Here is an 18,748-nt window from a genome sequence, read left to right on the forward strand (position 1 = left end):
TACCTTAAATACATGTAAATGACTTTCGTTCGCAATGATTTTACAATACGTCTCCTATATTTTCTAAATTAAAAGGAAAAAGCATTGCATTGCGCATATATGAAGAGTCCACTGCAATAAGGATGGATGTCATTTGGAATACATTTTGCAGGAGGAGCAATTGAAAGTTTGAAATGTTTAGAACTCAAAGCTTAACCGTGATTTTCCGATCATTACTGGACAATGACTATCAGTGTTAATGCCATATAACTCTGTATGTACATTCTATATGTCTTAAGCTATGCATTGACAGTCTTGGTTCATTTTCGACAAGAAGGTGACATCTCTCATTCTTGCAGTGGACTCTTCATATATATAATCCTACCCTTACCAGATCAATATACAAGATTTGTCCAGAAATAATCTAGGGATCTTCTACTGGTGGTGCGACAATTCAAATTAATAAAATTATGATTCTTCTTATTAATCAAAATATAATTTGGTTAATTGGGTAAAATTGCATCTGCGGAAGTTAGATTTATATAAAGGTATAATACATAGGATTGTAATGGATATTACAAGGGCAATAATTTCTTAACACGCACATTGTGAATAGAACATAGAAGAAAGCATTTTAAAATATTCAAAATCGTACAAAATATCGGAGAAACTAATTATCCCTGCACAAATTGCACCAATTGAAAAATATAATTACCATTCACAATAAATACTGTATTTTATGCATTCTAAAAAGTTGTTTATTAATCTACAGGTATTGGCTGATGACTATACTAAATTCCTGCACAAAATTCATTCAGAATATGTAGAATTTACACTTTCGATTTTACTAAATGTATAGGCCTACTATCAAAAGGTGTTACATACCCCCTTAATACTGCACATGTGTTACCTGTGTTTATGTATATTTGCGGTATCCGATGTTTCATTTTTCAAAATATAATTCATAGTACTGACACTGCCATATTGAATTCGCACAAATTGTATTATTCGTAATTTTCGTCTCGAAAACTCCTAAGATATCTTATTTAATTTTTCACCCATTTTTTGTCCCACTCCACCACTTCAGGGACAAAGTCGAACAAAATAATACCTTATTCGTATTCTGTGATCGCAAGGATCCCCAGATATCGACTTTCATCGAGATCGGATGACATGAGATTTCTTACTCCCTTCTACCTTTTCATCAGTTCCTTAGGATGTGGTATTTAAAAAATCTAAGAATGTTTAACCAATATTGTAGAGAGTAACCTTCATTTTAAATTTTACGTCTCTAGTTAAATATACTTCAGTGAATTTTTAAAGTCGTGAACTGCTTTCTCTCTCCTCTCTGCTCGGAAGTGTAAAAAAAAAAAAAAAAAAAAAAAAAAACTGAAGTTATTTGAAGGGAGTAGCCTACATGAAATTGAATTTTTTTGCTTTCCTTATACATTATAGAAACAATTCTGAGAAATGAGATGAATAGTCTAACCCAATTTTATGAGTGACTCTTTGTTTAAAATTTAAAGGCTGCACGTCTGCTAGTTAAAAAAATAAATCGGTATAATTATTTCGATCATTACTGCCTCCCATTTTCCATCTCTTATGTTCGTATTTCGTAAAAGTCAGTCTTGTCTATTGACTAAGGATTAACATATTCCCATATACATATATATTTCCATATATATAACAGATTATATTTCCATTTCGTACAATATCCTGGCCACGAGACATAATCATATACTTTGCTTTTCGGGATTTACTTCCAAACCTATCGCTTTATTTGCTTCAAGTAAAATTTCCGTGTTTTCCCTAATCGTTTGTGGAGTTTTTCTTAACATATTCACATCATCCGCATAGACAAGAAGCTGATGTAACCCGTTCAATTCCAAACCCTCTCTGTTATCCTGAACTTTCCTAATGGCATATTCTAGAGCGAAGTTAAAACGTAAAGGTGATAGTGCATCTCCTTGCTTTAGCCCACAGTGAATTGAAAAAGCATCAGATAAAAACTGGCCTATACGAACTCTGCTGTAAGTTTCATTGAGACACATTTTAATTAATCGAACTAGTTACTTGGGAATACCAGAGACACATTTAGACTACTGTAATATTTGTTTAGTTTTTGGAGGTGACTGTCCAGAGTCCAAAAGAACACTCGGGCGTGCGTGTTTACTCTTGTGTCCTACCCATTCCAGCTGCGACAGAGATAACCGATCTTGTAGCGATGAGGAACTCGCTCTCGAGCTCACATTAACAAAATCCATCTGCCAAAATCCGTGGCGCGAACTTATAACACTGAACTGACTGCAAACAAAAGGAGCGCGCGCAGCCGGTAGCTCCAGCGCCACGCGGGTCTGTTGTGTTTACAGCCCTCTTTTCTCGGCGAATATACTTCCAGCTAATAGTTAACGAACTGTTCATTCTGGTTTTAATCGGTTATTTAAAGACGCTGTGTAGTCTGTGCGGATATTTAGTGTGAAAGGTATTGACAGCGAAATGAGTCCGAGGATTCGTCTGGGGATCACCCGACATTCGTCTTACAGTTATGAGAAAACCTCTGAAAGAGTTTTTTTTCCAGGTTAACCAATTTTTAATACGTAATATTTGTAGACCAGGATACCTAAGAGAATGCTCGAAGGAAGAATACATGGTGTAAGACGTAAGAGTAGACCAAAAAATAGGTGGATTGATTCGGTGAATGAAGATGCAAGGGTTTTGTTAAGGACAGCAACTTGAAGGCGAACGGAAAAGGATAGAGAAGAATGGAGGAAAAGGATAGAGGAGGCCAAGGCTCGATTGCGGGCTGTGGTGCCATAGTAGAAGAAGAAGAAAAGAAGAAGAAGAATAAGAAGAACGTGTTTTTATTAGATCAAATTATATTGTATTTGCTTGTGCATATACCGTATATGAATGTATGCGCATTGCCATAACAAAGATAATGAACCAGAACTAGGATTTATATGCACAAAACAAAACTGAAAAATGCATAATAGAACAAGAAATATAAAAAAGTGCAAAATTCAATTTCTGTAGGTTACTATCTTTCTGAAAACAAAGTGTGAATGATATGTCTGGTAGGAATAATATGTATGTTTTTATTTGACATTAAGGTTCAATATGTACTTGGTTTTTCTGGTTGTATAACATAACTAACCACTTTTAAAGGTTATCTGTTATCTATAATGATATTTTTTAATGTTGAAAATGATAGTTCAACATCACATGAGATTACTGGACAACATTTTAGTGTACAGATTGTGAGTTTCCAAGATCTAGGCTCAAGAAATCCATATTTTCTTGGCACAAGACCTTTTTTACTTTGAGTTCAGTGCTGAAATCGGCGTTTTTTGACAGAACCATGTCCTGTTTTATCTTGACAGCCTCATTAAATGGACTTTGTGGGTTAGAAATATGTCCTGTTAGGGAATCTAATACTGCCAATAATTTTACAAGAGACATTACAGACGAACGCAGTCAAACAAACCACAAACAAAATACGATAAAATCACGCACTTCTCACTCGGACTCCTGGCGCACCAATTGAAAATAAGTGAAATAGAGGAAAGGTGTGTAGGGGATGTTGCAGTCGGGTAGAAAGAGATATTTAGGAATGCTTCTTGTTTTACAGTAGTTCAATGGAACAAAATCACAATGTGGTTGTTTTCGTTCTCCCACAACTACTCTTCATATGCAAGGTCATTTCCAGCCGTCTAGTACAGTCAACTAAAAAATTGTGTGCTGACAGTCAAACAATCCAGAACTTTATTTTTTTTACAATATATGCAATTTTGGAGCTGATGGAAAAAAATCCTGAAAATATGCTACACTATACATATGCACAATAATCTATTGAATGCAGGAAGGTCTATACAAAAATATCCAGGATTAACTTCGCATATTCATCATGACAGACGTTCGAAATATGAATAAAATACTTTTGTATAACCTTCAACTGGCCAGTAAAATTATGCGTTTGTACGAATCCTGGTCCTATATGACGCTTGATACAAAAGAAAATAACGTAAACATGTTTCTCACTTCGTCTTGTTTCAAGTTACACTCACATTTTTTGTTCATGAACAATGAATGCTTGATATTTTTCAGTTGGACTTCTTCATTATTACAATGAGTCCAGTGTCGTCTCAAGTGGAGGCTGAGCATTGTGTTGACTCACTGTGTACATATCTAGCATCAGATTGAAAACGTTTTTCACAAAAGCGACTACAGATACAGTATATCTGCGACAGGAATCTCAAAACGCATACTGTGTAGTGTTTTTAAGAGTTATTTCTGTTGCTTGTTTTGATAAGTGCATTATATATTTTTAGGTTTTTCATTATTATATTATTGTAGTAGTAGTTTACGCTGATCGGGAGATGGCAGTCATGATGGCCTCACGTCCACATGCCTCGGCAGAGGTAAATGATTGTTCAACCAGTATGCGGGTAACCTGTGATTAGCACGATGATCCCCCAGTCTTTCTAGCTGCTTTTCCAAACCGACTTTTGCTACTTAGTGTAGCTCCCCAAATACTTCACGATGCTGGGTAGGCAGACAGGTCGAAATTTCCTTCCCCATGAGGACTCGAATCAATAACGAGAGTCCAGACGTGATGCCTTAGTCCACGACGCGACGCTACGATGCGAGAGATAGGTGGATTTTAGAAATATAAAGCAATTATAGCAATAATCACGCAAAGTGTCATTCCAGGTAGACTTTAACATAACCTAAACTTTTCAAGTTATTCTTTTTTGGTATATTCTGACAACTGATAATAAATGTTATATTTGTTGACATAAGCAACCAAATGTTGACTCTCTGTATTTTGTAGTCTTCGAGATTTTTTAATTTAAAGAATGGATAAAACTAAGCGTTAAATTTATAATTTCTGTGGTTCGCTAAACTACATTTTGCATTTCACTATTCTTTTGCTTTGAAGGCAGCCACTGTTAGTTTAAGTGAGGGGAAAATAGATATTCTTCATAAGTTTTTCAGTTTTCATGGTAAATATATTATTCATATTTTTATTTATAAAAATATGTCATTAATGTCACAACCATCAGATAAAAATAAATAATATTGTTTCCCATACACTTAGAATAATTAACAATATAAATGTGTATAGATACACTCTCGGCCTGAAATCTTAATGAACGTTTGTCGAGCCTCAATGAAGATCTTTTGTCACTTAATAATTGGGCAAGAAAATTTGGGCTAAATATCAATCCAGATAAAACCCAAGCCATTCCCTTAGGGCAGCAAAGGCTTTTATCCTCTATTAATATGAACATCCTTCAGCCTGGGTCTCTCAACAACAAAATGATTCCTTTAAGTGCTACTGTAAAAAAACCTCGGCATCTATTTCGACTCTAATATGAACTGGGATACGAAAATCAGATAACTTATAGCCTATCTGTAGAAAAGTTTTCTCTATCATGCATTCTTTGAAACGCCTGAAAAATTTCCTTCCTACTAAACTCAAACAAATTCTAGTACAGACCCTTGTAATGCCTCACTTTGACTATTGTGATGTTTTATATAGCGACCTAAGTGCTGAACTTTCTCAAAAACTTCAACGTGTACATAATGTCTGCGTCCGATTTATTTTCAATATCCCTTCGGAATATTTTCTACGACTCTCCTGGCTCCGCTTGCAAGTTAGACGTTTAGTACATTCTCTTTGCCTGCTATATCGAATTATACTTGATTTCACACCAAACTACCATGCGTCTCGGTTTACTCTCCTAGCTTCACATCATAATCGTAATACACTTTCACAGCACAATCTGTTGCTATCAATACCACGTCATCAGACATCTCTGTACTCAAGTTCTTTTTCAATAGCCATGGCCCGCTCATGGGATTCGCTGCCGCTGGAAATCAAGGGTAGTCTTAGTCCTCAGTTGTTTAAAATTAGGTTGTTTAGAGATATTTGAAATGCACAGAATTAGTTTTTTTTAGATATAATTTTTATTTATTATTATTACTATTATTATTATTATTATTATTATTATTATTATTATTATTATTATTATTATTTTAAAGTCATTACTTTATTTTTCCATTAACACTAATATCTAGGTAATTGTCATTGTCTCAATGTAACCCGTGCTGTGCTGATCATACTAATAAGTACTATTCCTTTAGTTGTGAGATTATATTCATAAGTATTAATTTTTTTTTAAGTTCATGCTTGTATACTGGAATGTATTTTCCTGTTTGTGATTATGTATTCAATCTCTTTTTATTTTATTATACTTGTTTTTTATTATTTTTTTTAAGTTAGTACTGATTGTGAATATGTATACCGGTATGTATTTTTCTGTATGTGATTTTATCCTGGTTGAGTGGAAGAGAAGGCCTGATCATCAGGCCTTAACTGATGGCCTTAACTCTGCCAGGGAAAATAAAATTATTATTATTATTATTATTATTATTATTATTATTAAATGTGAAACTTAATCAGAATGATACTGCAATGTTCCCTAACAGTGTGATGGAATTGCAAGAAACCAGCACTTCGAGATAAAGAGAAATTTATTTAACAGTTGTAACTTGTTTATGTGACTATCGTGACAGTTTTTGCAGTTGTGATATTTTACATTTTATTTCAGTGTCACTTATTTGAAACTACACTATGTTTTATGTGGTTAATTAATACATTTATTAAGATGCTGTTATCTTTTAAATATAAAATTATGATCTTTTACTAGTTTAATATTCATAATTTACTTCAGCTTAAATATTTTTGAAGTAGGTTGAATAGAAGGTTTCCTAGGTGTCCTAAGTCATTTTTTAAAGAATGTGACTGAAGGTAGCTAAAAAAATATTGTTTCACCTTCTATTAAAGGACATAAACATATGTTCTATCCTAAAATAATTCATTATATTATGCAGTGAGAAATATCAAATTTATTCCAAACTATCCTAAGTATTCTGTTTATTGCGTCCAAACTTACCTAAATCGGTGTGCATGCGCTATATGTAGTGTAGGCTCTATACAAAACTAATGCCACTTGCACTGTTGGCTAGTAGCCTACGCATATGATATACGTAAAATATGAATGAAATTAATATTGAAGAATGCAGTGATGCTATTTTAGTCTCGAAGAGGATCGGTAAGAAATGGGTCTGATTGGTGTACAGTACAATTGCCGTAAGTATGCGAGAAATAGATCAGTTTCAGACGCAAGCGGGAAAACAGCCATAACCTGTTCCCATAAAGAAACACATGGTTGTGATGCAGACGTGCTCAAAACGATAAGCTGGGGAGATTCAAAGAAATGCATCATGCACCATACAGGTAACTTGCGTGTAGAATGGGAGGCAATTTCAAGAAAGAATTGAATCAGCGGCAGATTGTAGTGTTTTGCTGATGAGAGTTTATGTATCTAGTTACTAAGATGGCCATAAGTAGAACAAAGTTATACTATGAAACATTTCATTGCATTAGTGTTAAGGTATATTAAAAAAGATAATCCTTGTTCGAAAATAAAACGTATTTAGTGTAAAGTACTATTTACAAAAACAAAAATCACCATCATCATCATCATCATCATCATCATGAACTTTACAGACTAAGGCTCCATTGACCTTGTTTCTGTCTTTCTCAAGATAAATGTTCTTGATGAAGCCAGCGCTGCTTAGGTCATCCTGGATCTCTACGTCCTCTAGGCTGGTGTTTGAAAACCAGTTTTGACAGCGGTGTTGATTCCATTCGTCGAACGTGTTGTAGCCACTGAAATTGGTAATATGTCTTCCAGGTTATTTGAAACTTTTAATTTTTCTCGTATATCTACATTTCTTTTTTTGTCCAATCTTGTGAGACCTAATAGTGGGCGTAACAACCTCATTTCAGCAGCTTCTAGTTGTCTCTTATGTTCTGCATTGAGAGTCCAAACTTCATTAGAATATTTTAAGGATGCTTTTATTGTAACATTATGTAATTATAGTTTTGTTTCTGTAGTCATCTATTTGCCAAAATGTCATTTTATAATGGCATTTAATCTGTTGAATCTTTGTATCTTTATATATATATATATATATATCATCCTTAAATTCATAAATATGTATATATTTATTTACACTGGAAGTGGGCAAGCACCAGGTGGCAGTGGTATACACAATATAAACAATACACAATAAAATTTACAGTACACAATACAATTTTATAATACATATAAAATTTTATACACAATACTATAAGAATACAAAATACAATTCAACACAATAATAATAAAACATAAATAAAATACCTAATTTTACAATACAACCTACATAATTATGTATAGGCCCTACATAAGTTTCAATAGTCTTTCACTTTACTCTCATCTCACTCCCTGTAGTGGCACTATGACGCATTTCACTGACACTTTAGCACACATTTTACTGACACTCTATAACACATTACACTGACACTATAGGACACATTTCATTGATGCTATAAATTATCACTCATCGGAACTGTTCACTGCACTGTAAAACTATAACTTCACTGACTCACCTCGCTTCACTGATACAACAGTTCAAATAAGTCAAATAATTACACCCTTATGCATACTTATAAACAGAACTACATTTAAACTAAACATTTCTAGTCTAAGGCCCTCTTACACGCTATTTTTAAATAATTTACAATTCAAACCAAGGAAGTAACTCGTCAGGCTAGATAAATACATGTCACCTTAAAAAATTAAATGTTAAATGTCACCTTAATTTTAATTTGCACTTTATACACAACTTTTTAAGTTATTCTTGAATCTCCTTATGGAAGGACAGCTCTCAAAGACCGCTGCAGGTAGGTCATTCCAATCATTTATAGTTCTATTTAAAAATGAGAATTTACGGACATCCGTTTTCTATTTCCTACATTTGATTTTAAAATCATGATCGTTCCTACCATAGTACGTTGGCTTTTCTAACCGAGCCGTTATGTCTACCCTTGCTTTCTGACCTAGATGTGCTCTATACAATGATGTTATTCTAGTTTTCCTACGTCTGTTTTCCAAAGTTTCCCATCTAAGTTCTTTTATCGTATCGTTTCCATCTTCTCTTTTACCTTTAACAAATTTAGCTGCCCTATACTGGATTCTTTCTAAGGAATTTATCTGATATATTCTATAGGGATCCCAACATGTAGTTCCGTATTCCATTAACGGTCGCACTAACGTTAGATATACTATTTCCCTCGATTTGGGGCTAGCCTTTCTCAAGATTCTCATAACAAAGTGAAGTGCCCTCCATGCTTTACCCGTAACATTATCAACATGCTCTCCCCAAGAAAGTTTGGAGTTTAAATACACTCCTAGGTATTTACAACATTGTTCTTGCGGAATTACAACACCACTGAATTCGTAATTAAGACTAGTTTCCTCTGGGGTTTTACAAAATGTTATAGATTTACTTTTAGAACCATTTATTTTCATCCTATGCATTAACGCCCAGTTATAAATTTTATTCAAGTCTGTTTGAATAGTATCTACATCTGAATTATTTCTAATCTTTCTATAGATAATGCAGTCGTCTGCAAATAGCCTCACATTTGATGTAATATTCTGGCATAGGTCATTTACGTAAGGTATATTATAAAGAGTAATGGACCCAGAACGCTGTCCTGTGGCACCCCTGAACTTATATTTCCAATTTCCGATATTTCATGACCTACTCTAACTCTCTGGGTTCTACCTTTTAAGAATTCTTGGATCCATAGCACCACTTTTTTTATCTATTCCTAGCCTACTTAACTTATCTATTAATATGTCTTGTGGCACCAAATCAAATGCTTTCGAAAAATCAATCACAACTGCATCGATTCTTCCGCCTCTATCTACCTCTTCAGCTAGATCCTGAACCAGCGACGTAATTTGACTATCACATGAGAAGCCTTCCCTAAAACCATGCTGGCGGTTGTAAAACCAGTCTTTCGCATTTAGAACATGACGAATATAATCCGATATCAAATGCTCCATGACTTTACATACGACAGATGTAAGGCTAATCGGTCTGTAGTTTCCGACATCTAATTTATTTCCACCTTTATGTATGTGTACCACTATAGCTGATTTCCAGTCACATGGAATAGCTGCATTGTTTATGTAAACATGAAATATACGCATTAAGTATGGAATTATGGCCTCGGAACCTAATTTAAGAATCTCTGTAGCAATACTATTTGGTCCTCGAGACTTCCGATTTTTTAATTTCGTTATTCTCTCTCTAAACCCTTTGGAAGTTATTTTGAAAGTCGAATTTGGTTCACATTCACGGCCCGTGACACAACCACTCCTAACAGCGGGATTATTATTATTATTATTATTATTATTATTATTATTATTATTATTATTGAAAACCGAAATGAAATAGGAATTTAATAAGTCGGCCTTTTCTTTGTCATCAGTTATACTTTCTCCGTTTTGATTTCGTAAAGGCACTACTCCTTCATTTTTTCCTTTTCTCCTGCGTACATAATTATAAAACTGTCTCCAATTGTTACTTTCATCTTCTTTTAAAATGGTTTTTAGAAAATTTTCCTGAGCTAATCTTTTTTCACACTCAAGTTTCTTAATTAATTCGACATATTTTTCCCAATGCTCATGGCTTCGTTTACGTCTTTTTCTTTAAGTAGCGAATATAATTAGTGTAATATTCTGGGTCCGGATTTTTCTTAATTATTTTAGAAGGTACACATTTTACTAATGCCTCGAAAATTATACTCTTAAATTTATGCCACACATTTTCCATATTTCCTTCAGTTCTTAGAAAGTCATCATGCTTTTGTCGTAGAAACGTTTGTAATCCATGGACATCGGTTTTGTTGAAGTTCCAGACAGACACTGGACTTGACCTCGGATTTACTGTGTTTTCCCAGAAGATTTCTAATAAGACGCTATTGTGATCACTTATTTTATGAAGACTTTCAGAGTTGACAAAGAGAGAGACAGGTCTTAGTAGGTAAACATCTAAGAGGGCATATGTTGCCTTAAATAAGTAAACTCTGATTTTGTTCTATAATTTTTCCATTTAAACCAATCTTGACTCTCTCTAAATATTTACTACAGAATCCTAATGCTTTTGATTTTGAGATGGATATTTTCATATTACATATTCCTGCAATTTGATTTAGTCGAAATGCTGCTATTTGTAGATCATTTTCAGAGTTGGCAAAAAGGAACATGTCATCTGCATATATTAATAATTTGATATCTTTATTATAAGATATTTTGATTCCTTTGGTATTTAGTTCTCTAAATTCCTGAACTACTTGATATATATATTGAACAACATTGATGAGAGACCAGATCTGTCTCACTCGCTTGTTTGTTTGTATTGTTTCCGAAATTTCTTGTTTTGATAATTTTATTTTTATGTGTGAGTTGTGGTATAAACGTTTTATGATTTCAATTAGTGATGTTAGTATATCATTTTCCTTTAATATTTTCCATAATTTTTTGCGATCCAAATTATCATAAGCCTTCTGAAATCTACAAAATGTATAAATGTTGGCAGATTAAATTCACGTCTTTTTTCTAATATTTGTTTCAGAGTAAAGATGGCATCCTGCCTTTCCTGAAACCACACTGTCCTTCTTCTAGAAAATTTTCAGAATATTGGACCAATTTATTCTTAAGTATATTTCCACATACTTTAGAACCGCTTGATAATAACGTTATTCCTCTATAATTACCAAAATGTACTTATTTATTTTATTTATGTATTTATTTTGCAAATAATTGTAACATAAATATAATATAAACAGATAAAACTTTGGCTCACCCCTGAAAAAATAGAACTCGTTCTCAGGAGCAAATTCCTGAATTTAAATTAAGAAGTAGGTCTATATAATACAATTTATCTTATGTCTACTACAAAATAACAATATATAAATTGAAATTTACAATTTTTCATTATTTATAAAATCCATACATAACTTTTTTAATTTAATACTAGAACTATTATAATTGACAAGATTAGGATATTTAAATGACGTTTGAGATGAGCAGGGCATGTAGCACGTATGGGCGAATCCAGAAATGCATATATAGTGTTAGTTGGGAGGCCGGAGGGAAAAAGACCTTTAGGGAGACCGATACGTAGATGGGAGGATAATATTAAAATGGATTTGAGAGAGGTAGGATATGATGGTAGAGACTGGATTAATCTTGCTCAGGATAGGGACCAATGGCGGGCTTATGTGAGGGCGGCAATGAACCTCCGGGTTCTTTAAAAGCCAGTAAGTAAGTAAGTAAGTAAGTAAGTAAGTAAGTAAGTAAGTAAGGATATTTAAATATAAATTTGTTACACATTTTGGGGGCTAAATTACTACTATAATTAAATACGTAGCAGTGTTGCATTTTGGTTCAAACACTCTTAAAGAATTCATACCTTTTGTTTCAGAACTATGAGAATACAATTCAAAATTCCGCGTCCGTTATTGAGAATGAAGAATTTTATCATAAGGGTCAATGCTATTTTGCAGGGGAATTTTAAAATGTCCGATATTGAGAGGAGTTCGCTATTGGGAAGTGTCCGTTAAGGGAAGTTTCACTGTATATGTTAATGATTTCCCAGCAGGTAATTCGATATCTGATTAGAGCTTTATTCACATACAGTTACGCCTTTATAATGATATACAATTTTATAATTATATCATAGTTTGGGCACGTTTTATTTTATTTTAAATACTGTTCGAACGATAGCGTTTTAAGAAGCAAAGGCAACATGGCAACATCGACAAAACGAATTCATTATCGTCACGCACTCAGTTTAGTTTTTGCAAAGAAGTGGAAAGCAGGAACTGAAGCAGTCATGGACAATAGTAGCATTTTTTTTTTTCAAGATATGCTGTAATTTCGAAGGCCACAGTCTGTCGCCACCTACGTACATCAATTTGGACCGTGTCCAAGTGGCGACGATTAGATCCGTATGAATTGACCGAAAATAATAGAAAAATGTAGAAAAATAATGTTTGAGCCGACCTAATACGCTCTAGTATTTATTGAATAAATTAAGTGTCATATTATATCAGAATTCAAAATGCATAAAATGGCGTAATAATTGATTTATTGCTGAAGAAATCGCACGTTAACGAATAAATTAAGAAAAATATGCAATTAGTAGGCCTAAACATAAAAAAAAATTCTACGTTATTTTGTATAAATGCCTATCTTGTTTCATTTTACAAAATGTTTTACTCTGCTTTTCATACAGATGGATATTTCCCGCAGAAATTACAAACGGTCAGACAGTTTTTAACAAGGTAAATTTTCAGAAAAACAATACACGAAGTAAAACTACTGATAAACATATAGTTCCTTTACTGCATGTTAGTTGTTCGAAGATGGAGTCTGAGCATTACAAGAGTACCTGAAAGTGAAGGTGACAGTTTACAGCAAAACAAATAATGAGATAATAAGCTCCGATTTTCATTATGTTTATAACACTGATGCCCACGTGCATCAACGTCGGTTAGTGTAACCACCAGTTAAAATTGTCATCTAACCTCTGGTTAAGCATTTTTACAGTGGATCGACCTCGGTTACGACTTAAATAGAAGGTTAACCACAGTAATCTATAACCGGCCATTTTCGAGCGGTTAAAGGAGATAACCAGTGATTAGTAGAGCAAGCAAAGCAAAATGGCGGCCAGAGCCACAGATGTTTACTTCGAAGACGATTATTATTGTACAGTACTTGAATTATATGGATAGAGCGTGAGCGTGAAGTTCCTTTAGTGGAAAGAGAGAATCTTTACGAGGAATTAGGTGACAGAAAATTTCAGGAGGGATTTTGTTTATCAAAATCTACAAATGGCTCACTTGCAATAACTCAAAAACAGTCATATTTCTTCTGTTGATCAGCTCCTTATGTTAAGATTCTATGTAACTGTTATTTTCTGTATTTTAAGAGGGAATACTTGAATATCTCTTTCTCTGTCACTGGCTGAACAAAGAGAGGTTATGGATGGATCTTAGGATAATGAACAGTAACCTGGTGTAAATGGGATCTTGGGTCGTACACACATTTCTACTAATCTTCTGCATCCTTTTCCTTCATGGATATTCCTTCTTTATTATATAATATATTTAAATCTATTAAGTAAGTCTATCGATACTTAACCTCACATTGGGATATAATCATTTTTGCATTCAATTTTCTATTTTGTACGATTTTAACCTAACAGCAATGAAAAACAAAGAAATGCAACTCGCAAATATAACAGCGCCCAAAGGCAAACAAATGCAACGCGAAAATGTAGGACATGTTCACTTCGATATAGAACGGAGTGAGCGCAGTCGTTTTTAGATGTTGACTATTATCTTTGCTGTGGTATGAATGCTTTCCTTTAGTCATTTTGTAGAAACAGTGTACCATCATAGACTTTGCTCTGGTTAAATGAAGTGTCAGCTAACTATGTTTAAGTAATCGGTGATTATGAATGGTGCACAGAAATTACATTTTAACCACGGTTACTGTTTAACTGTCGTTTCGTAATCTATGATTACTGCGTTTTTAACCGATGTTGATGCACTTCGCCACGAGAAATGTTTCACTGGTTTAATATTTTATTTATTTATTTATTTATTTATTTGTATTGTTATCAAAATTTATACCAGTACCACCACATTTCTGTATACAGGTTCCACCATTACTTTCTATTACATTTACCTATAATTAATATGCAGTCCAGATAGTCTGTTTAACTAATAACTTCTCTCCTCCCGCTATTAACTTAACTCCAAACAGTTAATTTCTCAATTAACTTTCCAATTTCTTTACTATCTAATATTTAGGGATTTACCTCGGGACTAGTTTCGAAGTGTTGTTCTTCATTGTCCAAAACCTAGTGGAGATCCCGCGCTATCTTCTGGTTTCCTGTTGTGGTGGGGTGTGTTGAAATTGTTTCGAAAAGGGTGTGTGTTTTGAAATTAAGCTGAGTGTTCAAGATGTGATGTGGTTGTGTTTTTGTATGTTTATAAATTTCATATTGTTCTAATGTGTCAAGTTTCTTGTTTGGATGTATAGTATTTTCATGTCGTCTATTTTGCTACACAGGGAAGAACTAAGATTGTATTTCTGTCAATGTTATTTTATTAACAATAAACAATAAACAGCCAGTCAAAATACCGTATTAAACAAACAAACATACGTACATAGTCCACACCTGTGGAGTAACGGTCAGCGCGTCTGGCTGCGAAACCAGGTGGCCCGGGTTCGAATCCCGGTCGGGGCAAGTTACCTGGTTGAGGTTTTTTCCGGGGTTTTCCCTCAACCCAATACGAGCAAATGCTGGGTAACTTTCGGTGCTGGACCCCGGACTCATTTCACCGGCATTATCACCTTCATATCATTCAGACGCTAAATAACCTAGATATTGATACAGCGTCGTAAAATAACCTAATAAAATAATACATACACTTTTATATATTAATGCAAGAAGGCATTTCATTTGTTATTGGCGTTTTAACTGCTTATATTTAGTAATATTTTACATTAATAGTTCTATCTGTAACTATCGTCTGGCACCGCATCGGTCCGTCACTAAATTTGTCGAAAAGTAATTCACATACATTCAATACATTTATTATTGCATCTATGACTTACCTTCTGTTTTTAATCCAAAATCAAGAGCATTTCCCAAAACTGGCATCATTTTTGGACCGGGTATCTTCTCCGAGTACATCATTAGCCGTCGAGTTTTGGCCTTTAGAAGCATGTATATTGCAACACATGCTACGAAGACAAGGCTCAGAACAATGGTCAACATCTTAGCCTGTACATAAAAGAAAAAGTTATAATTAGCGCTCTTTCTAAATTACAGGAGTATTTGACACCACTGTTTGTGTTAAGAAAAATTTTGGTGTCAAAAATTACAAAGATTTTTCTGAGATTCTTCTTCTTCTAAGATGGACTACTTTTCCCTTGTTCTACCTAAACCATCGCTGGGCAAAAAAGGATTCGTGAATCCCTGTTATTCCTGACCTTCAAGCGGTGTAGATATACTGTCTGCAGGGCATAGCTCCCTCCCTTGGTACCATTACTCAGTTTACATATTATGAACAATCAAGCGGCAGCAGTGGTGGAGCAATAGCTATGTCTAAACCTTCCACTTCCAAAAAACAGAGATTTCTGGTGGAATGGAAGGAAGAGTTTTCTGTTGTAAAAAGATGAGAGTGTAAAATGCCTAATTTGTAATAAGGTATTAAGTGCAGGGACATCATTTTATTTTTACTTCAATTTTTATTGTATCTGAGTTTTTTAATATACTTCACTCCCGCCCCCTCTAATAGTAAACTTCCAACCGTCCTCCACACAGAACCAAGACCGCGTATGCAGTCGAAGTCGCCTTACGGTCATAGTAAACAGTACTGAGTTAGTGAGAATAGTACGTTCCAGAAATTTGTTCGCGTTTTCCAGTGACGAAAGAGCGTTCAATATTGAATCATATTTTCGCACAGGTACTGTCGTCCGTTTGCCTACGTCGCATCCCGGTTTCCCCCACCTGCTTCTGCTCGCCCTTCTGTAAAGGCTAGTGGCTGGGCTGTCTTAGCTCTTTTCTGAAAACATTAATTTCTGTTAGGAATTATTGGACGTCTGCGTAATATTATACAACTGTTTAAAATAACCTAAATAAAAGGGCCTCGTTAAGCAATCAACTGTCTCGTGATTTCCCTCCTTTCTACGATCCTGCGACAAAACCACTTGGACGGACAGTAGATAGCATGTCTGAGTAATTTTACCTTTTCGGATCGGGCAGAAGTGAAGATTGAATTTACAGTACGTAAGATACTCTTTTATAGAGTAGGTGCAGAATTATTTCAACATGAGTTGCTAGTACGAAGGACGAAACTGGTAATTGGAATTAGGTAAATAATCTATAGTGAGATAATATGCACAAAAGAACTGAAGCCTCTATCGAAATGAATGGCCACCATTTTCAAAAATGTGTTTAAATATCCATGTTATGATTATTTTTCAAATTAACTTCATTCTCTAATATTTTCATTTTGTATGATTCTCCGATAAGCAAGTTGTAATATAACAATATTAAATAATATTAATTGGGCTAACCGTCTAATACTTATCTAGTTTATATTTGGATTAAACATTAACGTTTTCGGCACTTATGTGCCATTTACAAATGTATGGAATTGCCTTATTACATGATCAAATAGAGAAAACCAGTAACATAATGAAACTCAAATATGAAACATTAAAGAAGAAACTAAATTCCCTAATAACTAATCAAACACAGCAACGAGCTAGTAATAATAATAATAATACAACACAAGACAACAAAATAATAAATTTAATAAACATGCAACTAAATAATCAAGGAGTAGATATACTTAAAAATGGCTATAAACACAATTTTCCTCCAAACAACATACAAAATATAGTTGATACACTAGCAATTGAGACCCAGCATATAATATCACAAAGTAATCATGAAAACAAAGAATTTTTACAGTATAGTGCAGCCAAAATAATTGAAAAATACATCACGGACAGTAACACTAAAAAAGAACTTCAAACAGCCAAAACACAACTACACGAAATAAAAAAATTAAAACAAAAATTGGACGACAATAACGTAACACATATAAAAGCAGATAAGAATGACGCCGTTGTTCTAATGTATAAAACTGATTATATAGACAAAACTAACACTTTCTTTAACAATAATCAGATAACTGAATTAAAAACCGACCCAACTGAAACATACCAGAAACAAATTAAAACAGCTATTAAAAATGCACCAGACGTAATCCTGACAAACAATAGCCATACATTAATAATGAAAAACCCAAAAGCTCCCACGTTAAAAACATTACCCAAGACACATAAAGCGGAACTATCCATGAGACCAATAGTAAACTGCAAAGAAGCACCTAACCATAAACTCAACAAATTTCTATATAATTTTCTAAACACAACCATTATACAAGAGAACCAATACACCATTAAAAACACAAGGCAACTAATAGACAAATTACGAAAATTAAAAATCACAAAATATACGAAATTATCACTTGACATAACCAATTTATACACAAATATCCCCCTCAATGAAACTATAGCCATCATATCCACCAAACTACATGAACTTCAATTACATAATAATATAATACAACAATTAACAAACCTCCTACAAGTGTCATTAAAACAAAATTATTTCAAATTTCAAAATAGATTTTACGCTCAACCTATAGGACTGGCAATGGAAGATCCCTTATCGGGTTTCTTAGCTAATATATTTTTACAACATATTGAAAAAGAACACATTAGAACCCTAAGTAATAAATTTCATTTCATCACATACACTAGATATGTGGATGATACTCTGATTATCTATGAGTAAAACATTAATCAGGATACATTGATACTACAAGAATTTAATAACCTACATCAAAATTTAAAATTCACATTGGAAGCAAGTGTTAACAATAGTATAAACTTTTTAGACCTAAATATTACTGTAAAACCTCCCAAAATAGACTTCAATATACACAGAAAACAAACAGCTACTACACATGCCATCGATAATAATTCCACCCATCCCACAACACACAAAATCAGCAAATTTAGGTACCTTATTGACCGTTTACTTACGACACCCATGAACAAGAGTAACTACAAAAAAGAATTCAATTATATTCAAAACCTTGCAAAAGAAATTGGCTATGGAAAACACTTAATTCATAAACTACTTAAAAACAGAAAAGCCATATTACTTAAGAAAAAACACACTACATTAGAACCAGAAAATGCAA

At 33.7% G+C, this 18,748-nt stretch overlaps 1 protein-coding gene across 10 annotated transcripts in view; it reads right to left on the reverse strand.

The window, feature by feature from the left end:
• The window catches only part of LOC138715332 (cytochrome P450 4C1-like), a 193,411-nt gene that overhangs the window by 88,201 nt on the left and 86,462 nt on the right, over positions 1 to 18,748 (reverse strand). For 9 of the 10 annotated variants that reach the window (XM_069848126.1, XM_069848130.1, XM_069848129.1 and 6 more), the window contains exon 2: positions 15,579 to 15,747. In XM_069848126.1, coding sequence (XP_069704227.1) covers positions 15,579 to 15,741 — 163 coding nt within the window. In that variant the 5' untranslated portion in view covers positions 15,742 to 15,747. Of the gene's footprint in view, positions 1 to 15,578; positions 15,748 to 18,748 lie in introns of those variants that run through there. The other variant, XM_069848137.1, reaches the window with a different exon arrangement.

Source organism: Periplaneta americana, chromosome 15 (assembly GCF_040183065.1).
Source record: "Periplaneta americana isolate PAMFEO1 chromosome 15, P.americana_PAMFEO1_priV1, whole genome shotgun sequence".
Classification (NCBI taxonomy): domain Eukaryota; kingdom Metazoa; phylum Arthropoda; class Insecta; order Blattodea; family Blattidae; genus Periplaneta; species Periplaneta americana.